This window comes from Magallana gigas, chromosome 6, assembly GCF_963853765.1.
Source record: "Magallana gigas chromosome 6, xbMagGiga1.1, whole genome shotgun sequence".
Taxonomy (NCBI): domain Eukaryota; kingdom Metazoa; phylum Mollusca; class Bivalvia; order Ostreida; family Ostreidae; genus Magallana; species Magallana gigas.
The window spans coordinates 27,313,420-27,339,953 of NC_088858.1; the positions used below are offsets into that span (position 1 = coordinate 27,313,420).

Here is a 26,534-nt window from a genome sequence, read left to right on the forward strand (position 1 = left end):
ATATGTGTGCACGTAAACTGACCTGTCCACAAGTTGACTCCATCATAAGCATACGAGTACAGATCATCTCCAATGCCATTGCCTCCCCTGTGTTCTCCCCCTCCTGGATATGGAATAAAGCCTTCAGTGTTGGCCCAACCCACTCTCATTGTTGGTGGAAGGTGATTGGCTGCCTCAAACTGAGTGACAACTACCTCAAAATACCACTTTTTGTACATGGAAGATCCTTCTTTCACCCCAACATAAATATTTGGCCTTATGCTGCAACAAAATTCATTGCTTACAATATTATATACGGTATGTACTTTTGCTATCAGATTTATATTTCAATAAGATGAATGTGTTGGTAATCACAAATTCCCAATTAAACATCAGCTTTAATTACAAAGTAATTTTTGGGTTCAGGAAAATACACTTTTCATATTACATTCATATAAAGATCTAAACAAGGGCACCGCAAAGCGGAGCATCCCCTCACGAAATGGAAATAATGTTTGGGGAAATGCCTTATTTAGGAATAAACATGTAATTGAAGAGACCAAAATTTGAACTTGTTAAAAACCAATTTGAATTCCAATCCCCATGCAGGCTCTGGGGTACATCCATGGGGGATGGGTGCATTTACGTGGTTGTACAGTATTACTCCCATTGCTACAGTACCCGCAACGTTATTTTTTACAATCCTATAATCCTATCGTATCGTGTATCAATCCTATCGTATCGTGCGTATAAACTGTTCTATCGTGCGTTAATTCTATCCTATCGTGCGTGTATACTGTTCTATTGTGCGTTAATCTTATCCTATCGTGCGTTAATCCTACCAGGTTTATCGTTTAATTTCAACAATTCTTCCGTTTATCCTATCGTGTTAATCGTTTCGTGCCTTTTCATAAGCAAGTAAATTTTTTAATAAGTTTCGATTCGTTCGGTGCACAGTATACGAATATTTATCGAACAAGAATTGTAGCGTAAACATTAACTTTAATTTATGCAATATAATTTTTTTGCATCATATTTTACAGAAACAAATATAAAGTATTTATGATATAATTTATATTTAATTAAAACCCGAGGTGTATTTTAATTGATCCTGTTATTTTTCGTGTGATATTTGATTTCAGGCTGAAATGTTCTCGGCAATCAGCTAGGATGTATGGTAATGAAATCAATGTTAAAAAATCTTACGCGGAAAGTGTATCTGCGTAAATATTTATTTAACTTGTCTGTAATCGTTTTTAATGCATCATTTTCTTACACAGAAAAAAATGTATTTATGATGGATTTTATATTTACTTTAAACAAGAGTTGGATTTATATAATTAAACCCGCTATTTTCCGTGCGATTTGATCCGGGGCTGAAATATTCGCGGCAATCGGCTAAGGTGTTCGGTAATGAAAACAAATTTAATGATCATTAAACCTCATAATTTCCGTTTTAAAAAAATACACTGGTCATTTTTATAAATTCTATAAATTATGCAGCTCGGCAATTGTTACTTAAAAGAAATTCCACGTAAATCTTTATTTGTACTTGTTCTTCCTCAAATTTTGCCATTATCAGTTTGTTCGTGAAGATCATTTATACGTTTATCATGAACATCGTTTATCCTTTCCTATCGTGTATCAATCCTATCCTATCGTGCGTATAAACTGTTCTATCGTGCGTTAATCCTATTCTTCCACATTGTTCTATCGTGCGTTGATTCTATCCTATCGTGCGTGAATCCTATCCTATCGTTTATTTTGTAAAAAAAAACGTTGCGGGTACTGTAGCGAAATCACACCTCAAACGTGTTAAACTTTAGCAATAAAGTTTTACAAATTTTCTTTATCCAGTGACATACATTATGCATTTAGACAATTAGTGTAGGAAAATTTAAGTTTGATATTGAAAATGAAACGTAGCTAAGATCTGGCGATTTATTGTCAACTCTATGAGAAAATTCGAGATAACATGTCGTAATTTTAACCCAAATATGTTTAAAATATTAACATATCTTCAGCAATTTACATGAATAAATTCCCATTAATCATGTTGATGATATTCGTCAAAGTCTCTTCTGAATTATGAACCTGTTCTTCTCTGAGTAATTCGTTCAATATAGCTCAAAATTCGGCTCGGATGGTTGCTTGGTTTGATTAAACTAGGATAAACTTTATCTCCTGCTTGCTTCAGTTTTTCATTTTGGACATCCTTCCAAATCCCCATTTCTCAAAAACATTTCCTTAGCTTCTTACCTTAACAAGTCTTACATTCAACAAAATATCAAGTTGTCCATTTAAAATGAATACCTTCACAAAGGAAATTGTACATAAATTTTCTAATCTATGCAACTGAATTCCTTGAAAATAAATAGGGTTTGTCCTTCTAGCATGCTAATGAAGTGTACAAAGTTTGATAACTTGCATGCGAGGGTTTTCTTTGAATCTTGCTTAAAAGGCTAAAATGGACATACATACGTACACACACACACACGCACAGCAGCGATGCTATATCCCCCTCGCAACAAGTTGCGCGAGGGGATAATAACAAACATTCAAACACATTAAGCTATTAACTCTATTAACTCAATGTAACGTTGTTCTGTCAAGCTACTTTCGCTCTGGGTGATTGATAACTCTTCCTCAGAAATTTCCATTGATAACTCGTATACAAAGTTGATTATGACATTGATTTAATGAAATAATAATTTGTAATAGTATTAATGGTTTGGAAAGGCACATGCATTTTTTATTTGTTATTTTACAGAAGTGTGCAATCTATGATAAATATTTTAAGTTTTAAACGAATTTTGTCATAATGTATGCCCCCCTCCTTTACAATGGTGTAATTTTATCTAAGTTTTTGCATAAAAATTTGACCAATTAATATGACATTGCATTTGTTTTAATCTTTTACAATGAGGCATATTTGTGCAAAGGTTGAGGAAATTCTATTGGAAGGTTTTTTTTTAATTTACTAGAAAATTGAAATGGAGTGCACACACACACACACACACACACACACACACACACACACACACATACATACATACATACATACATACATACATACATACATACGAACACACACACGCACGGTAGCGATGCTATATCCCCTTCTCAACAAGTTGCGCGAGGGGATAAATATTTTCTTAAAGTTGCACCTTGACACATGGTTGATAAGACTGGTCTGCAGCAGTAAGTCCTTCCCCGGTAAAAGGTTATCACAGATTAGATTTTGATTTGTTCTTACAGCAACTCCATTTCCAACACAAAGTGACCGCAAAACATCAAGAACCTTTAAAAACATTAAAAAAGTCAAAATAAAAAACCAAAATCTTTTGCAATCCTATATATATGTGAGATGAAGAATTGTATATCCTATGTTTTATTAATATTTCATATATAAGTTTAAAAAAAAAATTCAAATAAAAAAAAAGGTTCCACTGAGGATTGAACCATGGCCGCTGAAAATGATGACCATTGTCTTATCCAGTAGGCTACGGACAATTATGTAACAAGATGTGTTTTTTTTATTACATCATAATAACAATAAAGTTAATCTATAGGAAAATGGTTTGAACATTTTTAACATTTATGTGAATTAGTATTTTTTTTATAATGACAATGTAATGTACTTTTCATATAGTGAACTGATATCAATAGTTTTTTTTTAAAGTTATTTTATAAAGAAATTGATTTTGTTAAATTTTCAATTATCATTGAGATTATAAATTTCGAAAAATAGCCATTTTGTTTGTGACCATTGCTGAGGCCAGTTGTGAGTTGAGAAAACTTTTGTAAGTAAAATAATTGTACTGCTACTATATTGTATTGAATGTAAAGATAGTTTTTATCAGTAATTGTATCAAAGTAATCATTGTATCACAGATGAGAGTATATGTTGAAATTATTAAGAACGTTTACAAAGTTTAAATTGTATATTTTTATACAATTATTAACATACATATTTTGCATAGTTACATGTCTAAATGGTTTGTTTCAGTTATTACCTACCAGTACATGTAATTGTACAGTTGTGTATATACAGTTCCTTTCACCCTTATTTAGGGTAGGTACTTGTGTACTTGAGTAATTATTGATCATGGCATTACATATTGTCAGAGTATATTTTTAATCTGCAACATTGCAGTATTCAATATTGTAATAGGGTTATTTCTTTTTATGACATCATTTATTAAATATAAGATAAAGTAGAAAAACAATATATTGTAATTGATGTGTGTCATTATAGTAATTGAATTTATTGTGATGCTTTATGATTGTGAGGTTTATATATGTATTATGTTTTGTAGGAGCGTCACCATAATAATAACAATAGTTAATAAACGAAGTACATATACCATACTTGTTTGTTACATATACAAAACAAAAACAGCGCTGATATTCTTCTAACCTTGGGGTCACGTCCATGACGGTCTATGAGCGATATAATGGTGATGATATGTTTCTCCTTGATCATGTTGAGGGCCTCGGGGCTGTCAATGAGGACACAGTGCAGTACGTCCAGCACTCCCTTGGAGGACTGCTGCCCCTCCAGTCTCCTCACCAGCCAGTCAAGGCGGTAGGACTGAGCAAACTGGGCACAGTTGGCACGGTTTCCCTGAATCATGGCAGCTAGAGACCCCCAAAAATGTTACACGTATTTAATAACACCTCTGTAAAACTTTACTGAAGGGAGTGAAGGAAACTTTAAGGCATAATATCAAACTTAAGGCAGATTAAAAAGTGAGCATACCAAGAAGAAGGTAGAGATAACTGGCAATGTCTTCATAGGTACTGGCAGCCTCCTCTCCTGCATAGTGAGCAAAATGTCGAGGACTCTTGTACTGACTAAACTTGTCAATTGTCTCCAAGATCAGAGCAATCATTCCCTAAATCAAGATGTACAACAGCATAACATCATTTTTCATCTTGCATACATGAACCTGTGTATGAGTATTTTAAATATTGTCACTCTGTTTTACACAGAATTTACCTTCCCTACAAATAGAAAAATACACATGTAAATCAATCATTTTTATTACACTGCAATCCCCTACCTCCTCTTGGAATAAGTCCTGTCGATTACGAAGAGCTCTCAGCTTATTCTGTTTTTCTTCATGTTCTGTTTTAAAAAAATAAGACAAATATTTTCATTAAAGGGGCATGGTCACAATTTTGGTCAAAAATTATTTTTTCCGATTTTAATAATTACAATGCTTCAGTAAGGCATTTTTAATAGGCAACCAAAATATGAGTGCCATTCCTTGAGTTTTAAGCAAGTTACAGAGCTTGCTATGTAAACAACCCTTTTGTTTACACTTTTTAAAATGTTGAAGTGAAAATTCAAGTTTTTGACTTAAAATGAATGTGTTGAACAATTAGGAACCGTTTATGCCTAAAATGAACAAGAAGATAGACAAATCAGCTTGAAAAATATTTTTTACAGGTAAATTGAAACTATGTCAACAAAAACAGGGCACGAGCCTTGTTTACATGACAAAGAATTGTGAGCCCTGAATCTTGCTTATAGCTCTATGACTGACTCTCAAATTTCATTGATTATTAAAAATGCTTTCCTAAAGCATTGTGTATAATAAAAACAGAAAAAAGAATTTTACCAAAATCATAACCATGCCCCTTTAAGTCCATGACTGATCTTACCTGTCTCAACATAATGATCACAAAATAATCAGGAATATATACCTTCATTTTTGTCTGGTTGAGCAAAGTATTCAATCATATCTTCCAAACATTTTAGGACCTCTGAAAGAGTTATCCTGGACCAAGCAATTCCAGTTCTACCCTCTGTTTTCAATGTATCAAGGACACTGTAATTAATTTGTGTATGAAACTGTAATTAAATTAAAGTAAAATCCATAGCACAATTTTACAACGTTTCATATTTGTAAACACCCTTAGGTCTATCAATGAAACTTACTTGTTGAAGCGGTGGAAGATGGACTGACACTTGCGTATGACCCTGGCAGACCTGGACTCCTCCTCTTGAGCCCTAGAGAATGTGAAACCATCATCCATGTGTCCCTCCACAAGCATCACAGCCTGGAATTTGAAAAATTTATATAATAATATATACATATACTGAAAAGAATCCCCTCTATTTCATACGGAAACTTAAGTCAATTCATAGCTCTATAGAAACTAACAGGACTGATATTGACTCCCCGTTTATTGATTAGTCAAAACCTACAGCAACCTACAAATCAAAGTACTGAAAGTACTGACACGAGTTGATGCTTCAGGAATCAGACATTTATTGCCCCTTTTCTGTTCTCAATAAGCAGAATTTGAAATAAATAATTAATAAAGTATATAGATATCTTATCATACTAGGCCATAACATATCAAAGATAAAAAATCATGAATCGTGAAAGATCATCTTTAAATAAGTAATTATAATGCAATTTTAGATAAAAAATGGTGTTTTCAAAAATTTCATTCAGTAAACATAAACAAAAGGCCCAGGTGGATTCGAACTCATGACATGCGGTTCACAAGTCTGATAGTTTAACCACTGAGCTATGACGATATACATCTGAATCGATTGATACAAACAGTTTAACAAAACATTTAAATCGCCATCTTGTGACGTAGTGTTTTAAAAAGTATAAGTCTCGGTGTAGTGAAGTACCTTAAGGGACTTTAAATTTCATTTTTCCTTTTTCTTTATGTTCAGAATGGTTAATTGGGGTATTTTTAATGTCTTGCCAAAATTTAAGTCATATATTGAGTTAGAAGCACGATACAGAGTTTTTATTTCTTGAGTCTTGTTATTGTTTGCATATGTGTTTTGTTGGTATGAATTTCCGTCAAATGTTGCTGTCCTTTGTTGATAATAGTATTATTAGTATTATTATATAGAGGGATATGTTCGGCCATCTTGTACATTTGAGGGTCAAAATGTAAACATATATTGAACTGGTTTGTTTTTGCCCAGAACTGACTAAAACAGTTGTCATAACATAAAAAGGCAATAAATATGAGTTTCACTTATTGTTAAGACTGCAAATTACGCATACAAAAACAGAAAAACAGAACAACACCTTTTCTAAAGGTGCATGGTCCGATTTTATTATCAGATTTTGTGTACGCTTTTAAACGATGGTTATGCTAAGTATGTGTATAATAACAGACATTGCGGTAGTTTTCCTGGTCAATTAAGCCATATTTTAATGAATAAAAAATGATGAAATTTTTTTTTACACAACAAACGTCATAAAAAGGGTATCGCGTTATTTTGCCTCATATTAAAATTTGCCCTGACGTCGAGGCGGGGTTGATTGTATTACGACTTTGACATCAAGTGTAAATGTGAGTTCTGGCAAAACAAAATTAAGATAATTGGTTTGCATGGACAATTATTTGATACTGTAGTAGCCAAAAAATTAGACCATGCAGCTTTAAACAGTATTGGTATGTATTGTTATGGCGATCAACACAAATAATGTTAATTCATTCAATCGGCCACATTTAAGTAACGCATGAGAGCGCTTACAAGGTCAATTTTTGGATAAAACGGAGTCAATATTGTGGTCAAAGTCCCATAACTCCAACAAAAAGATTTTCGAACTTGACCAAGGTAATAGTAGTATAAACATTTGGTATAAATTTAATTAAAATCCGTCAAAATTTGTAGGCATGAGAGCGCTTACAAAAAAGTGTGACGGACGGACACACGGACGCACGGACACACAGACCCACGGACACACGGACGGACGCCCGGCATTTCTATGTCCCCGCACCACGTTGCGGCGGGGGACAAAAATATATACCCTCTATACCGGTACATGTACCTTATTATTAAGTAGAGGTTAATATTTTTTATTATGAAAAAAATGTATAACGTCTTTGCCTGTGATTTATCTGAACATGTATCTACTTCACTGAGAGCAATCCGCAAAATGATCAAATGATGGTCTCTTCTTCTGTCATTCCTCAAGTTATTATACTTCTTTTCAAAACCTTGTTTCATTTTTACATTACATTTCAAACCATTTTTACAAAACTATATAGACACAAGATTTTAAAAGGTTTTATAAATCACATGCATGTGACGTTTTAAACCTTTCTCTTTAAAATTCTTGTACTATATATTATAGTACAAGGATTTTTTTTCATTTAGAAAAACGTCAGGTGCCTGTGTTATATTTAAAAAGACAGTACAGCTAAAAACACATGTCTGAATAACTTAAGATTTACCTATTGTATGGTTAGGAAATAAGAAATAACGTTTATTGTAATAGTTGAAATACATGAAAATCCCTTTCACATACTTAATTAACGTAATTATGAGCTTCCGGAAATTCAAGGGTAGTACAAACCAGAATAATCTTATATTACTTATTTGTACCACGTGGACTTTGATTGACAGTAAACTACAAGATCTTCGTCCCACTATGGTCATCATGGAAAACGAGGTTAAAGCGATTCCCTAAATGAAACACATTCTTACTTACTCGGTAATTTATAAATGGTTTACCAATTTAGGTTCATTTTAAAATGAATAGATATAAATATGTCAAATAACCCCTCAAGGGGCCTCATTTATAAAAAAATAAATTAAGGTTGTAGCAACTCCTATGATAAACATGAAAAATACATGCTTACAAAATAATAATTGTGGTTATTTTAAAACTTTGAACAGTTATTACCTATGAGAAGTAGAAAAGACATATATTTTTATCAACAAACCTGTCCAGGAGATTCTTCGCGTGCCCTGCATGTGTTTTGTTTACAGTAAATACGCATGTGTAATAGTATAGAAGGCTGAACCCCGAACACGTTGCGATGTATTTAAGTGATAGGTTATACGTAATTATTAATTTTAATGAAATAATTAGATTTATTGCATGAAAAACTTTGTAATTTTCTGAAAGTTTGTACATTCATGAGTAGTACAAAAATACCGAACCCGATCGGAAAATTTTTTCAAGTCTGATTTTTGATAAGATGCACCGTACTGTCTCTTTAAACAATAAAATGCTTTCTTTGGTGATTCATGGGGGATATGAAGCTGGCGACATAGCAGAAAAAATACATTTTCCGCGTTTGTGGGTTATGAAATTTTTTTCTACAATGATCGCTACCTTCATAACCCACATGAATCATCAAGAAGCATTTTATTGTTTATACAGAGGGTTCCGCTTAATCTGATTGTCCATTTGTCAGGCAAATATTATCAGATTAACCGAATATCACATAAACCAGTTTTAGCATTTCATAAAGGAAATCATGAAATATAAACAACCTATACATATATGTATATGCATTATTTTCAACCACACTTCTATTTTAACGATTTAATGTAATAAATATCAAAATAAAATAATTACAAAGTATTTTTATTGGATTTTTAATCGCTATTTACTGGTTTTACAGATTAAATCATTATTTACTTGCATGTGATTGCTCTTATCCATAATCATACGATGTATTGGACGCCATCTTAAACCGGAAGTGCGTTTATAGATAGAATGATCCTGTATAATCTAAATCTTTCCGGAAAGAAAAACAACTTTATTTTTTATGAATTTCTGATTCAGCACTAAAAATAAAATCATTTTCTATGGGCACTACAAAATAAAATCATTATATGATTGTCAGTCACATATCAGTACACGAGCGATTTTTTACGGAATCCAGTCGATGAACTCTGTGATCCTGGACTGCCTTTTCTTTAGGGCGATCATTTCAAATTGCTCTAGAAGTGCATAGTTGTCACAGCCGTTTTCCTCCACGAATATTTGCACGTACTCCATGCACTTGTTGACACCATTTACATTTGTGGGAAGTTCATCGTCAATGTCCACAGTCTCTGTCTCGTCTGCCTCGTCCTCGCATGATTTGTGATTGGAAATTTCAGGTTACTTATAGAAACGGCATAATTACGCACAAGCTAAAGTATCGTTTATATGACATGTTGTAACTAGTGTTCAAAGCTCATTGTACCTTAGTTTATAAACTTAAATTGTTTAATTGTTACAATTTAAGCGACATCAGTTCAAAGCCGAATTCCATAAGTGCGCGTACACATACACACGAACTAATTGCCATAATTGCTCATCAAATGGTTTGTATCCGTGAATACATGTATATAATCAGAAACAAGCAACACTATATTATTTACTCTCAATTTCTTTCAATCAAAATTGCCCTCAGGCAAGAGTCGTCTGGAATGTGATCGTCCTGAACTATCGATGTCGGTATCTTTCATCTATCGACCAGCTGACCATCTGTGTGCGTTGAGCTGTGACTAATCCCCTGAAGCACCGTTATTTGCAAGTTTTAGGCACGTGCCAAGCTTTTTACACAGTGAGAGGTATATACGAGGTGTGGACATGGTGGAAGAGGTGTGAAAACGTTATTTGATTTTTTGATCGGCCGACAGAAATCGTATCACATTAACCGAAAATGACATTTTTTCCCAATCAGATTATCAGTAGAAATTACAAAGGCTTATATAGCAAATGGATCGGTGTTTTGATTTTATATCATATTAACCAAATAATCACTTTAACCGCGATCAGATTAAGTGGAACCCTCTGTATTTGCATGTTTTTTAACAAATTAATAAATTGATTGTAAAAGGTAAGTAAAATTTACAAAATTACTGTTTATGTACATCAGTACGTTAGCTAAAAGAAACACCAAAATCGTCTTCATGATTATATTCTGTGCAGTCCGTGATTTTTCTTAGGTCGCTGCATAGTTTCTGACCAATCGATAAATGGGGCATGTAGATTTCAGTCTTGTTGTTTTTATTATATAGCATTTAAAGTTATTCTACATTGATATGTAAATATAATATACTTAACATAGAATTCAAATCATTACACCAGAAAGCCAAAAACACAAACTGACAAAATTCTACTCATGTCCAAAATGCACCCCATTGTAACTACAAGCTGCCATTCTATAACGTTAGACTAGGTAAAATAGTTTTTTGCCTCTGTTTATCAAACCGATTTGTAAAAAAAACCCATAATGTTTATGATATTATTTCTTAATCAACACTGCTCAAAACTATATATCGTCCCACATTAACTACCACACAAATCTATTTTTAATCTATGACGTATAAAAACAGGCACGTAGATTTCCAGATGTGCATGTTGCAGGGCCACACTGACCTTCAACTCGACAAAAGAACAAATCACATAGACCCCCCCCCCCCATCTCTTGATTATTTTTAACTCTTGTGCTTCAACTCTTTGTTTTGTCCCCCTAAAATCATTTCACCTTTGATAAAGTGTAAGTAATGAAACGCATTCATGTGCTTGAATTTCAAATCGTGTGTGGGGAAAACGTTAAACGTCCACCACTGAGCTGAGCTCATCTGCATAAAAGCCATTACAACACGGATATCACTACATGCAAATACGTCAAATTGAATTATAGTGATATTTTTATCAGTCAATAAAAATGTTCTTGGTTATGAAGAAACATACTTGATGTGTTTTATATAATTTATTGATGGCAACAATAATGTATCCTTAGTATATGAAATGTGTCATCAGATTTTCCTTGAACCTATATTCTTGTGCGGATTGATATCAATTAACAAAAAGAAAATCATGATTTTCTGTTGATTAAAATACGTTGATAAAAATGTTTAGCTCCGATAAAAGAAGCTATTCTTTCATGATTCATATCATTGCATTTTGATAATTGATGTATTAGTTTGACCATCAATACGAAAATGGCACTTAACCCAGTGATGGGAATTAAACCCCTTTGCAGTGACTATACTGAGTTGATATACTTCAACTCGTAAAAATCCTGGACTGCAAAAAATAATGATAATGATGTCAGATTCCCATAGGAGACAATTTGGCTGCTTCTTTTATCTAATGTACTGATGTACACAACATCAATTTATTTAATTTAACTTACTTTTTACAATCAATTTATTAATTTGTTAAAAGAAAGATGTAAATATAAACAATAAAATGTTTTCTTTGATAATTGTAAGAACTTTGACTCTTATATCGCTTGGACCATGTTCCGATCATGAAATTACAGTAATTGCGCTTGGGTTATAAAATTATCATTGAACAACGATAGTTATTTGGAAAAATGGCAGCCGTCGATTTTCATCGCTGTGCTAGGCCTATGTTCCGATCACAAAATTAAAGAAATTGCGCATGGATTATAAAATTATAATGAAACATCGATAGTTTTAGGGGAAATGGCGGCCGTTGATTTCGCCATTTTTTGGGTGCGTGTTATACATAGGACCTGCTGTTTTTTCGCCATTTTTTGGTCAACTTTCGGGGGTGTGTATTATACACGAGTGCGTATTATACACAATACATTACGGTAATTCTAATTTGTCTTTACCAAATATAGATGATAATGTGTAGCCAGGCCATCATTAGAAATATCTATGTTTCCCCTAACCCGACCCTAAATTTTGAAGTTGGGTAGGTAGGTAGGTAAATAATTTTTTTTTCTGTCAGAGCACGATATAAAATACATTATAAATTAAAAATGGAAAAAATAAATCAATTCTTTAATTAATTACAACACTAAAAAAATATAACGTTGTAAAACAAATTTTAATACTTGTGCCGATGGAATGTACACCAAATTTAATATCGGATTCTTAATTTGATATTCTTCATCTTAAATTTTAACATGTTTGATTCAATGACTAGATGTGCATGAGTACATTCACTATCATTTGTATGTTGATGTACATGTAAACCAATATTTAAATATCATTTTAATGATCATAATGTACCTACTTCAAAGTATCGATTATTTTTTCAAAATTTGGTATATAAAATGTCTAAAAGTATATTAAAACAATAATATTTGATAACCTTAAGGTAATGTAATAAATGTAAATATTTGTGAAGTCATATTTAATGATTCTACAACAGTAAGGTTACACAAAATCACTACACTTGCAGAGAATGTTCTTCTTTGACAAGGAAAAAGATACTAAAGATTTTTGTAACTTGGCCTACACGTAATTTCATCTAAATTTTAGTCATAACCAAAACCAACTTTTTTTGTATTTGTTGATTTGAAATTTGCCAAAGTTAAGAGAACTGTTTAATTTTTTCAAATATCTGATACAGCATAACCTACAGGAATGATGATATACACAGATCCAACCTTGATTAAAATTGGATTAAACTTTAAGCAAGTTAATAAAAATTAAAACAACTTCTAAAAGTTTTCAAAACTTATCCAATCGATTAAATTTAATTTATTTGATGTATTCATACATTTTATAGATGAAATGTTTCAGAATTGTGTTAGCTAAATGACAAATAAAATCAGTCTCTGTACTTCTGTGTATTTTGGAGGAATTAGTCCAACCTTTTGACCCAATTACAACCATTTTGTAGAGGATCATTTTAATTTTAAGATAACTGTAGGCATATTGTTTAATAATTAGTTTAGCATGAATTTGGTAGAGTTATTAACTAATTACAAGTTACTAACTAATTCTGACATCAACACTAAAAGTAATAAACATCGGTTGTACATTTTCAATGCACAGTAGACTTCATGTTGCCTCACTCGTATTTATACCCATAAAGATAAGACAATCGATTAATCACAACAGGGGTTAACTGAGGCTGTGGAAACGTCTATTGAATTAAATGATTATCATTTTAATGTCTCTGGGGTTAATTTACATGATCTTGAACTCATCAGAACACATTCTCTTTCAGAGGAAATTCCGGCAAAGTTACCGATCATTAAGCGAGTATTTCGCCCATGTTAATGATCGAGGCTTTCAGAATGATTGGAGAACGAAAATGATGTGGGTCTTCTAAAAAAATTTTGGGTAAAATAAGGTTTCTTTATAAAAAAAAGAAGAAGTGTATTTTCAATGTGATGAAAAAAACAATTCAGTCGGCGGGATTTAATTGGGTCAGTCGCGTTAGGGGAAACATAAATATTTTTAATTTTGGCCCCAGATACTAATGTTTTCATTCCACGCAGGTCTATTAGGGAGAGAGAAATAAACCTCAAAGATACAGAGAATGGTACCAGCCAGTTGAAGTTTGGTATGTCTGACATAGAGAGAATGGCACAGAAAATGTATAGTTTTATGTTTATTATTTTCAGTCGCTATATTGTTTTCAGAATTGTTGTCCATAATTAATCTGAAGCAAAATGTCAGGAGACATTTTTTCTCCAGACAGGGGAGAATGTCACAGGATTAATTATTTTAGTTAATTAGTTATCATATTTGAGTTCATTTATTTCAACATTTCATGTTTTCATTTCCCATTGTTCATTTGTTTACATTCACGCCACTTCATTTATTCATACAATCATTCATAGTATGATAGTAGTATGAGAGGTCACGTGGTTACGTTTGGCGGGTGGATCAGTGAATGAATGGGTGTGTTAGACTGGTTTTTCGGGTTTGAGTGAGTGAGTGTGCATGTCCGTTTGTATAATCTAATTTTTAGCACAAACTTTGATTTAATATCATGACGCCACCCAAGACAGACGGTTGATACTCAGCTTCATAGCTTTTCAACCCGACTATTATCTACAAGTTCATATTGCTCTTATACTTGGTGAGTTATTTTAATCAATATATGTAATTTAAATATTATTTAACTAACGATGAATTTAACGAGTGAATGTTGAAAATGAGTGTTTTAGTAATATTATAATTGTATATGATTATAGATCACGTAGGTGTACTTGTGGAAACCATTTATTCATTATTACTTCAAGAACCACAATAAATTCAGTGTCATTTCCACAAAAGGCCTTGGAGTTCTTGTTCCCAAATGTAGCTCAGAAAATATATATCAGCTACCCCTTGACATTTGTCTAAGAACAATGACCCTCCAAGGAACATATTGTAAAGCAATTAATTATTTAATTTACTTTAAATTCAGCCTTTAAAAATCTTTGGTGTTTGCTCATATATCCATGAACCCCCAAAATATTTTCTACATGTACAGTGTTCATCCAGTCTTTTCTTTCTACAGATATAGTGTTTATCAAAATGTGTTAGCTTATGTTTCTGCAAGCGAAATACATTTATTTGGTAAATAAGGTGTCCAATACTAACCTTCTTTTCCTCGACTTTGCCGACCCCTTTCTTCTTGACCTCCGTTGTTTGGTAGGAGAGCCACAGTCCTGTGTCACTATGCTGAATAAACACAATGGTGTCTCCGTACTTAATATCAGACTTCCCCATCCCCTCTTCTTCCGATGTTTCCAATTGTTTCTTTTCATCCTATAAATCAAGTAATATTCTTTTTATGCAATAACCATCATCTTGGTTTCACTTCCCAACATGATTCCTATACAGAACTATGCCTGGCTTTACCTTGGTCTGCAGGAGATAGAAGGTGACGGCTTTCTCTGCTGCTTTGTTGCGGTGAACTGTAATCACCTGTTTATCGTGGGTCACGCCCAGGTACCTCCCTGATGTCACGTGACGTAATCGGCACTGCTGTCCCCACTGGATGAAAGCCCCTGACCATCTGTAACAGAAAGCAGTATGTTAAAAATGAAGTACCAGCTTCATATTCAATGCCCACATGAAAAAAGATGATATAAAAGTATGAAAATGAAAGAATCAAATAAGGTACATGAAGCTGATCTAGCTACAAAAAAGAGTTTCAGTTTTGCTTAAGTTTGCATCAAAATATCGAATATTTATGCAAGTGTTAAATACTTGAATGCATTAATTTAATACTTTGTTTTGATGATTTCTATCCTCCATAAAGATCGAGCATGGCTACAGACAGCTCCAGTTTCATACATTACAGCACTGAAACATCAAATAACACTACATTGCATAATAAAAATAGAAAGGAAATTTGTTTATCTGAATCTGTTTTTCAAAGCTTTGTTGTTCGTTTCTTCTTAGTACACAAAATAGTATAGCAATTTATAAATACCTGTATTAACAATAAACGCTCATTACCTGAACTCATTTTCACTCCCAGCTTCAGGAATAGCCAAGCACTCGTCCATGTGTCCATGAAATAGACGAAGGACATCACCACCAAACACATATCCTGTCAACAATATCAACATTATTCTAAAAGCTGTGGTATCACATTACTTGTATATTATGGTAGTTGAAATACCAATGAATTCCTGCAATGTGCTCAAAAAAGAACTTAGAACGCTAACGCCCGTTTCCCACCTACATTTTACATCCAAATATTTCGGAATTCCTGTCAGATATTCAAAAACTAAGTTTTCTATTTAAAAGTATAATCAAATCCTAATCAATTTATATCAAAATAAAACTAGTGGGTATTGTTTTTTTACAAAAAAAACACATGTCTCCCCTTCTCCCCAAGGATTGTAATATGGGACAAATTTAACAATTGAAAAAGAATGATGTCAGCTATATGTTACCCAGACCCAGACAAAATTTTATTATCTTTTTCTTAATTTGACCTTGAGTAAAACATGGTCAAGGTCATATATAAATCAATAGTACACCTAAGTGTACAGTCAAACTTGTATTAAGCAGTCACCTGCGGGAGGCACCCAAAGTGACCTCTTAACAGAGGTGGCCTTTGAATAGAGACTTTGAATAAATCCATTTTTAGAACAATTATTCAATTTTATTTCAATTATATACTTGATATTTAGCATAATGTATCAAAATGATAGATAAAGTAATTGATTTGATGTTTTTATAGTATCTATTATATTTACAAATTAGTAGAAATACATTACAATGCATTGCGCATGCAATTTTTATATTTCTTTAAATTATTCAAAAAAGTCATATGATTACGTGGTAAAACCTTGTCGCCGACATTTTCACAATTATAACACTAACACTATTTTCATGAGTACCGTATATATAGAAACAAACACTTTTAATACAAATCAACAATTAAGTTTTTAACCGACGGTATCTGAACTCAAAATCATATTATTAAATCAAGCAATTTTCTCTTGCCTCGCCGCGGACATTTTTGACACCTGTATATCATTCATGTTTATAAAACAAACATATTGTTAATACTTGTTTAAACAATTTACTTGATTCCCATTCGTATCTGATCTGCCAATTATGTATTATAAATACATCGATTAATTTGGTTTCTCTCGCCTCAAGCGTATAATTATTGTTTACATTTATACCCGACATTCGGAAGCCATGTTTAAAATCCCCGGGTGTAAATCATGTGACCGGCCAAGATGGCCGCCTAATGCATGTCGACTGTACAGTTTCGGATCAAAAGACGATGACTGCTGACTGCGTTAGACAGGTGATTGCTCTTTAGAGGGCAATTATATAGGATTTTTCATCGGGAGGAAATAAAATGACCGCATACGAAAGGTGACTGCTTAATAGGAGTGACCGCTACGGCAGTTTTGACTGTATTATTATTGTTTTTTGTTTAAAGTTTGAAGTCCTTCTGTCAAAGTATATTCAGGAGTTGAACAATGAAGTTTTTTCTAATTTGACCTTGAAATAAAAATTTTAGGTCAAGGTAAAAAATTTTGGTAAGGTTTAACTAGGTTATATACCATCTATCCATGATACAAGTTAAAAGTCTGTATGTTAAAGGAGTCTTGTGTTATGGTCAGGACAATATTTTTTATGAAAAGCTTGACCTTGAAGAACAAAATAGGTCAAAGTCAAAACTTTTGGTGGCGTGCACTCCTTCTCAATACCATCTACCTATGTTCCAAGTTTGAAGTCTTAATGTCAATGGGTATTAAACTTATGACCCAGACAAAATTTTATTATTTTTTCTTAATTTGACCTTGAGTAAAACAAGGTCAAGGTCATTGTTCAATAGTACACCTAAGTGTATCATTATTGTTCTTTGTTTAAAGTTTGAAGTCCTTCTGTCAAAATATATTCAGAAGTTGAACAATGAAGTTTTTTCTAATATGACCTTGAAATAAAAATTTTAGGTCCAGGTCAAAAATTTTGGTAAGGTTCAACTAGGTTATATACCATCTATCCATGATACAAGTTAAAAGTCTGTTTGTTAAAGGAGTCTTGTGTTATGGTCAGGACAATATTTTTTATGAGAAGCTTGACCTTGAAGAGCAAAATAGGTCAAGGTCAAAACTCTTGGTGGCGTACATTCCTTTTCAATACCATCTACCTATGTTCCAAGTTTGAAGTCTTAATGTCAAAGGGTATTTAAGTTAAGGCCTGGACAAATTTGGATGAAGAAGAATAAGAATAAGAAGAACTAGATGCGATCTCGTTGCGAGCAACGAGTGGGCCTTCCATCCAATTTTTGAATAGAATAGATAAAACTCATCAATTCATAGATAAAATTGTAATTTTAAGCGAAAATGAGTGAAAAACTTTTGCGGCACTCGGGGCTTGAACCCCCGTCGCCTGGGCCATGTCCACAACTCTATCAACTGAGCTACTCGGACTCTCGCTTCAGGACTTTGATGCATAATTTCTCGAGAATGCCTTGATCGATTTTTAAACAAATTGCATATTCTGAATCAGTAAAAGGGTCACTATCATCTTTTTAAGAAAAAAAATTAAAACAAAAAAGTTGAAAATTTTCATTTTTTAAATCTGCTTCCAGGGACCACTGGAAGTGACGGCAGACATTCTCTTTACCGAGGTACACCAGAAAAAGGGTAGATCTATCATCTCTGAAAATTTCAGCCCTCTATCTTTACTCGTTTTTGAGAAACGTCGCAGACAAAATTGGCTTTAAAAAATCGTTAAACGACGATAACTTCCGACCAGAAGTAAATTTTTAAAAATCTTCTAGGCAGTATAAAATTCAGATTACGAGGAATCATCAGTGAAAATTTGAAAAAAATCGAACGAGCCATCTCTAAAAAATCGCCTGCACAAAATGTGTAAGGAAAAAAAGAATAACTAGATTCGATCTCGTTGCGAGCAACGAGTGGGTCTTCCGTACGATTTTTGAATACATTAGATCAAACTTATCAATTCAAAGATAAAACCGTAGATCTAAGCGAAAAATAGAAAAAAAAAATTGCGGCACTCGAGGCTTGAACCCTGGTCGCCTGGGCCATGTCCACAACTCTATCGACTGAGCTACTCGGACTCTCGCTTCAGAACTTTGATGCATAATTTCTCGAGAATGCCTTGATCGATTTTTAAACAAATTGCATATTCTGAATCAGTAAAAGGGTCACTATCATCTTTTTAAGAAAAAAAATTAAAACAAAAAAGTTGAAAATTTTCATTTTTTAAATCTGCTTCCAGGGACCACTGGAAGTGACGGCAGACATTCTCTTTACCGAGGTACACCAGAAAAAGGGTAGATCTATCATCTCTGAAAATTTCAGCCCTCTATCTTTACTCGTTTTTGAGAAACGTCGCAGACAAAATTGGCTTTAAAAAATCGTTAAACGACGATAACTTCCGACCAGAAGTAAATTTTTAAAAATCTTCTAGGCAGTATAAAATTCAGATTACGAGGAATCATCAGTGAAAATTTGAAAAAAATCGAACGAGCCATCTCTAAAAAATCGCCTGCACAAAATGTGTAAGGAAAAAAAGAATAACTAGATTCGATCTCGTTGCGAGCAACGAGTGGGTCTTCCGTACGATTTTTGAATACATTAGATCAAACTTATCAATTCAAAGATAAAACCGTAGATCTAAGCGAAAAATAGAAAAAAAAAATTGCGGCACTCGAGGCTTGAACCCTGGTCGCCTGGGCCATGTCCACAACTCTATCGACTGAGCTACTCGGACTCTCGCTTCAGAACTTTGACACTTAATTTCTCGAGAATGCCTTGATCGATTTTAAAACAAATTACATGTTCTGAATCAGTAAAAGTGTCACTATCATCTAATTGGAAAAAATTAGGGATGTCAACGAGTACCCAGTTAACTGGGTACTCGATCGAACGTCCGAGTATCGAATACTAAAATCGATACTCGGTTACTCGGATGTATATTTTTTAATATTTCTAAGTTGATTTAATAATGCATTAAAACATCGGTTTTAAAACTTAAAATGTCCATTGCACTTGTACATAATTAGAATTTCCTACACCTCTAAATATACTAAATGACCGTTATCGCCTGTGGCAGTGTTTATATAGTAATTATCGTGACCAACCACCGGTTATCTAGCTTTTCTCACCTTTGGCTGTCTTCTACCCTTATTTTGGCTTACTTTAATGATTTGTTTTCAATGAACATCGTTTATATAGTCTATTATATAAATTAGATAGCACACAGAAGAGAAATTGAACAGACCCAAAATGCCACCACCGACTTCAAAGGCCTGGAAATATTTTAAAAGAACTGAAGATTCAAAAAAAGTAAAATGTCAGCTGTGCGAAGTAAACTCATCCTATACGGGGGGAACGACAAATTTTGTCAATTCTCCAAGAAGCCGTAAATTCTCGGGAAAAGAGACAGATGATATTCATGATATTACACGTGCGATTGTTGATATGGTTGTGTTTGATTTCATGCCGTTACAAATGGTCGAAGGCAAAGGCTTTAAAAAACTGATGTCCATCGTTGCACCAAACTACAACATACCGTCAATGTACTTGTTCATATTTATTTACACTTTTACCGAGTACCCGGGTACTCGATCGGAAAAACGTCCGAGTAACCGATTACTAAAAATTGACCGATTTGACATCCCTAGAAAAAATATATAACAAGAGGCCCATGGGCCACATTGCTCACCTGAGGAACAATAAGTATGATAAAATCAGCTTAATGAAGTCATAATACAAACAATCTGGACAATGTACAATAATACATGTAGATCCTGTATAAATAAAATCCATTTTTCCCCCTGGATATTCTTATGTTTATAATCATTAGTCCCTTTTCTAACAGGATGATTTTATAGTCATATCACATGTTGAGTATTGCAGTTCTCAAAAAGATCCTTTACAATTGTTTATATATGGGATATTAAGCTACATCAAACTCTGAACCTTCTTGTGAGGCCAAAGAATTGTCCTGGAGCCAAAGTCTTAACAATTATAAAGAATCATCTGGCTGATTAGTTTCTGAGAAGAAGATTTTAAAAGATTTACTCTATATATTCCTATGTAAATTTTTAACCCCCCCCCCCCCAAATGTGGCCTCACCCTACCCCCAGGGATCATGTTTTCACAACTTTGAATCTACACTACCTGAGGATACTTGCACACAAGTTTCAGCTTTCCTGGCTGATTAATTTCTGAAAAGAAGATTTTTAAATATTTACTCTATATATTCCTATGTAAAACTTCGACCCCCCATTGTGCCCCACCCTACCCCCAGGGATCATGATTTTCACAACTTTGAATCTACACTGCCTGAGGATGCTTCCACACGAGTTTCAGCTTTCCTGGCTGATTAGTTTCTGAGAAGAAGATTTTCAAAGATTTACTCTATATATTCCTATGTAAAACTTCGACCCCTCCCCCCCATTGTAGCCCCACCCTACCCAGGGGGTCATGATTTTCACAACTTTGAATCTACAATACCTGAGGATGCTTCCACACAAGTTTCAGCTTTCCTGGCTGATTAGTTTCTGATAAGAAGATTTTAAAAGATTTACTGTATATTCCAATGTAAAACTTTAGCACCCCCCCCCCATGTGGCCTCACCCTACCCCCAGGGATCATGATTTTCACAACTTTGAATCTATACTGCCTGAGGATGCTTCCACACAAGTTTCAGCTTTCCTGGCTGATAAGTTTCTGAGAAGAAGATTTTAAAGATTTACTCTATATATTCCTATGTAAAACTTCAACCCTCCTTTGTGCCCCACCCTACCCCCGGGGGTCATGATTTTCACAACTTTGAATCTACACTACCTGAGGATGCTTCCACACAAGTTTCAGCTTTCCTGGCTGATTAGTTTCTGAGAAGAAGATTTTAAAGATTTACTCTATATATTCCTATGTAAAACTTCAACCCTCCTTTGTGCCCCACCCTACCCCCAGGGATCATTTTCACAACTTTGAATCTACACTACCTGAGGATGCTTCCACACAAGTTTCAGCTTTCCTGGCTGATTATTTTCTGAGAAGAAGATTTTTAAGATTTACTCTATATATTCCTATGTAAAACTTCGACCACCCCATTGTGGCCCCACCCTACCCCCGGGGATCATGAATTTCACAACTTTGAATCTACACTACCTGAGGATACTTGCACACAAGTTTCAGCTTTCCTGGCTGATTATTTTCTGAGAAGAAGATTTTTAAAAATTTACTCTATATATTCCTATGTAAAACTTCGACCCCCATTATGGCCCCACCCTACCCCCGGGGGTCATGATTTTCACAACTTTGAATCTACACTACCTGAGGATGCTTCCACACAAGTTTCAGCTTTCCTGGCTGATTAGTTTCTGAGAAGAAGATTTTTAAAGATTTACTCTATATATTCCTATGTAAAACTTCAACCCTCCTTTGTGCCCCACCCTACACCCGGGGGTCATGATTTTCACAAATTTGAATCTACACTACCTGAGGATGCTTCCACATAAGTTTCAGCTTTCCTGGCTAATTATTTTCTGAGAAGAAGACTTTAAAGATTTACTCTATATATTCCTATGTAAAACTTCAACCCTCCTTTGTGCCCAACCCTACCCCCAGGGATCATTTTCACAACTTTGAATCTACACTACCTGAGGATACTTGCACACAAGTTTCAGCTTTCCTGGCTGAATAATTTCTGAGAAGAAGATTTTAAAGATTTACTCTATATATTCCTATGTAAAACTTCGACCCCCCATTGTGGCCCCACCCTACCCCCAGGGATCATGAATTTCACAACTTTGAATCTACACTACCTGAGGATGCTTCCACACAAGTTTCAGCTTTCCTGGCTGATTAGTTTCTGAGAAAAAGATTTTTAAGGATTTACTCTATATATTCCTATGTAAAACTTTGACCCCCCATTGTGGCCCTACCCTAACCCAGGGGGTCATGAATTTCACAACTTTGAATCTACAATACCTGAGAATGCTTCCACACAAGTTTCAGCTTTCCTGGCTTTCTGGTTCTTGAGAAGAAGATTTTTGAAAATTTCTCGAAATTTTTTATTAATTTCTAATTATCTCCCCTTGAGAACAAGTGTGGCCCTTAATTTTCACAACTTTGAATCTCCTTTGCCTAAGGATGATTTGTGCCAAGTTTGGTTGAAATTGGCCCAGTAGTTCTTGAGAAGATGTTGAAAATGTGAAAAGTTTACGGACAGACAGACAGACAGACAGACGGACAGACGGACGACAGACAAAATGTGATCAGAATAGCTCACTTTAGCTTTCAGCTCAGGGGAGCTAAAAACAAAAAGTTGAAAATTTTCATTTTTTAAATATGATTCCGGTGATGACCGGAGGTGACGGCCAACACTCTCTTGACCGAGGTACACCAGGATATTGCTAGATCTATCATCTCTGAAAATTTCAGTTCTCTATCTTTACTCGTTTTTGAGAAACATCGCCGACAAAATTGACTTTTAAAAATCGTAAAACGACGATATCTTCCGACCGGAAGTGAATTTTTAAAAATTGTTCCGGCGGTATAAAATTCATATGACTAGGCATCAGCCCTGAAAATTTGAAGGAAATCGAACGAGTCATCTCCGAGAAATCGCCTGCACAAAATTTGTAAGACAAAAAAAGAAAAATAATAATAACAAGAGGCCCATGGGCCACATAGCTCACCTGAGGAACAATAGGTATGATAAAATCAGCTTAATGGAGTCATAATACAAACTATCTGGACAATGTACAATAATACATGTAGATCCTGTATAAATAAAATCCATTTTCCCCTGGATATTCTTATGTTTATAATCATTAGTCCCTTTTCTAACAAGATGATTTTATAGTCATATCATATGTTGAGTATTGCAGTTCTCAAAATGATCCTTAACAATAGTTTATATATAAGATATAAACGTACATCAAACTCTGAACCTTCTCGGGAGGCCAAAGTCTTAACAATTATAAAGAAACATCTGGCTGATTAGTTTCTGAGAAGATTTTTAAAGATTTACCCTACATATTCCTTTGTTAAACTTTGACCCCCCATTGTGGCCCCACCCTACCCCTGGGGATCATGATTTTCACAACTATGAATCTACACTACCTGAGGATGCTTTCACACAAGTTTCAGCTTTCCTGGCTGATTAGTTTCTGAGAAGAAGATTTTTAAAGATTTACTCTGTTTATTCCTATGTAAAACATCGACCTCCCATTGTGGCCCTAACCTACCCCCAGGGTTATGATTTTCACAAATTTGAATCTACACTACCTGAGGATACTTCCACACAAGTTTCAGCTTTCCTGGCTAATTAGTTTCTGACTATCTAAGTGTTTAGAAATTGGTTACCGTTTTTGAGATATCTGGGAAAAATCGTTTTAATATCCAGTCCTAATACTCCTTTTAAGGTCCAGATAACAAACAATATATGGTTGTACATTGTTAAGCACATTATTTTGAGCATCTTTTGTTTAATACTGCTTTCCAGAATTTTCCTCTATTTTGAGATATTGAGGATCAAAGTTTTGGACTTCTGGTCCCTTAAAATCCTTAACTACATAACATAGGAGTAAATGTTTGCCATATATAGGTGAATACCGTTAGAATGAAGCAATTATTGCTTCTATAACGTATCACAAAATATTTCACAGTAAAAAGTTATCATTAAAAGACTTTAGAGCCCCCTCAGCCCCTTATTTGAAGGGTCAGCCCCTTTTTCTTGATGTCATAAGAATGTTCTTGCCAATTCAAACACATTTTGTTCAAGAAGTGTTTAGAAATTCTGCACCGTTCTCGAGATATCTGAAGAGGGTCGTTTTAGGGGCCGACCCTGTAACTCCCTTTAAGGACCGCAAAACAAAGAAATTATGGTTGATTATTGTTAAGCTCAATATTTTGAGCATCTTTTGTTCAATATTGCTTATCAAAATTTTCCTCCATTTTGAGATATTGAGCATCAAAGTTTTGAACTTCTGGCCCCTTAAAATCCCTAATTACGTAACATAGGAGTAAATGATTGCCATATATAGGTGAATACCGTTAGAATGAACATAATTGCTTCTATAATGTATCACAAAATATTTCACAGTAAAAAGTTATCATTAAAATACTTTAGAGTCCCCTCAGCCCCTTATTTGAAGGACCAGCCCCTCTTTCATGATTTTAAATAAAAGCTCTTGTCAATTTTAACACTTTTTGTTCAACAAGTAATTACAAATTTTGTACCGTTCTCGATATATCTGGAGAGGGTCGTTTTAGGGGCCGACCCTGTAACTCCCTTTAAGGACCGCATAACAAAGAAATTATGGTTGATTATTGTTAAGCTCAATATTTTGAGCATCTTTTGTTCAATATTGCTTATCAAAATTTTCCTCCATTTTGAGATATTGAGCATCAAAGTTTTAGACTTCTGGTCCCTAAAAACCCCTAATTACATATCACATGATAAAATCGTTATACTGTTGAGCTTCATAACTGTAAGATAAACATATTTGCTGCTATAATTTATTACAAAATATCCCTCAGTGAGGAGCTATAGATTAAAGACCTTAGACCCCTCTTAGTCCCTAATTTAAGGGGCCAGCCCCTTTTTCTTGATATCAGCTAAAAGGTCGTGTAAATTTAATTTTTTTTTACATTACATGTTATAACAAAATATTTTCCAGAAAAGAGATAAATAAAGAAAAGCACGAAAATTTACGACGCTTTTCATATCTGAAATTTCGAGCCCTACAGAGCTCTGGTGTTTCGTGTGCTAAACTAACAGGAATGGTTTTGTTCTGATAAACAATCTTTTGTCTATCATCCCTGAAATTTTGAAATCAATATCATTTGTAGTTTAGGAGAACATCCTTGGACAAACCAACCCCCTAAAAATCCTTAAAATGCCAATATCTCAAGAACGGAAATGACGTCATCAACCAAAATTATTTCCGATAAGGTTCGGAACATAGTTGGTAAGATCTAAAAATTTCGTGCAAATCGGTCAAGCCATTTCTGAGATATCGCGTGCACAAAAAATCGTAAGAATAAAAAAGAAGAAGAAAAAGAATCCGAAGAATAACAATAAGGTCTCCCCTTGAAAACGGGTGTGACCCTTTGAACTTTGAATCCCCTTTGCCTAAGGATGATTTGTGCCAAGTTTGGTTGAAATTGGCCCAGTAGTTCTTGAGAAGATGTTGAAAATGTGAAAAGTTTACGGACAGACGTACAGACAGACAGACGGACGGACAGACGACAGACAAAATGTGATCAGAATAGCTCACTTGAGCTTTCAGCTCAAGCGAGCTAAAAACATTTCCGTTTTCTGTTATTTTCTATTATGAAATGAGCTATTTTAACCCAAAATACAAAGTTATCTCTCTTTGTTTGACCAAATCATTTATATAAAATGAAAATATACATAAATGTTTACATTATTATAAAAAATTAATTTTAATTAGACAACTTTGACTTTTAGTTAGGCGGCTAGACAATGCTATCATTCGCAGTCCTTTCCTAAATGCTAGACTTAATACATCTTGATTCTGAAGTTAAGTATAATCTGTTGGAAACCAAATCAAGAGGTGCATACCCTAGTGCAAGTCATT

At 34.0% G+C, this 26,534-nt stretch overlaps 1 protein-coding gene across 17 annotated transcripts in view; it reads right to left on the minus strand.

The window, feature by feature from the left end:
* The window catches only part of LOC105333338 (ryanodine receptor), a 135,131-nt gene that overhangs the window by 83,478 nt on the left and 25,119 nt on the right, over positions 1-26,534 (minus strand). For all 17 annotated transcript variants that reach the window (XR_010714559.1, XM_066087047.1, XM_066087037.1 and 14 more), the window contains exons 8-18: positions 15,926-16,019; positions 15,695-15,769; positions 15,323-15,479; positions 15,062-15,229; positions 5,927-6,048; positions 5,692-5,816; positions 5,046-5,110; positions 4,742-4,877; positions 4,400-4,620; positions 3,147-3,280; positions 23-261 (exon numbers count right to left, since the gene is read on the minus strand). Coding sequence is in view for 16 of the 17 variants with exons in the window: in XM_066087047.1 (XP_065943119.1) it covers positions 23-261; positions 3,147-3,280; positions 4,400-4,620; positions 4,742-4,877; positions 5,046-5,110; positions 5,692-5,816; positions 5,927-6,048; positions 15,062-15,229; positions 15,323-15,479; positions 15,695-15,769; positions 15,926-16,019 (1,536 nt within the window). In the remaining variant the exon portion in view is untranslated. The remainder of the gene's footprint in view (positions 1-22; positions 262-3,146; positions 3,281-4,399; positions 4,621-4,741; positions 4,878-5,045; positions 5,111-5,691; positions 5,817-5,926; positions 6,049-15,061; positions 15,230-15,322; positions 15,480-15,694; positions 15,770-15,925; positions 16,020-26,534) is intronic.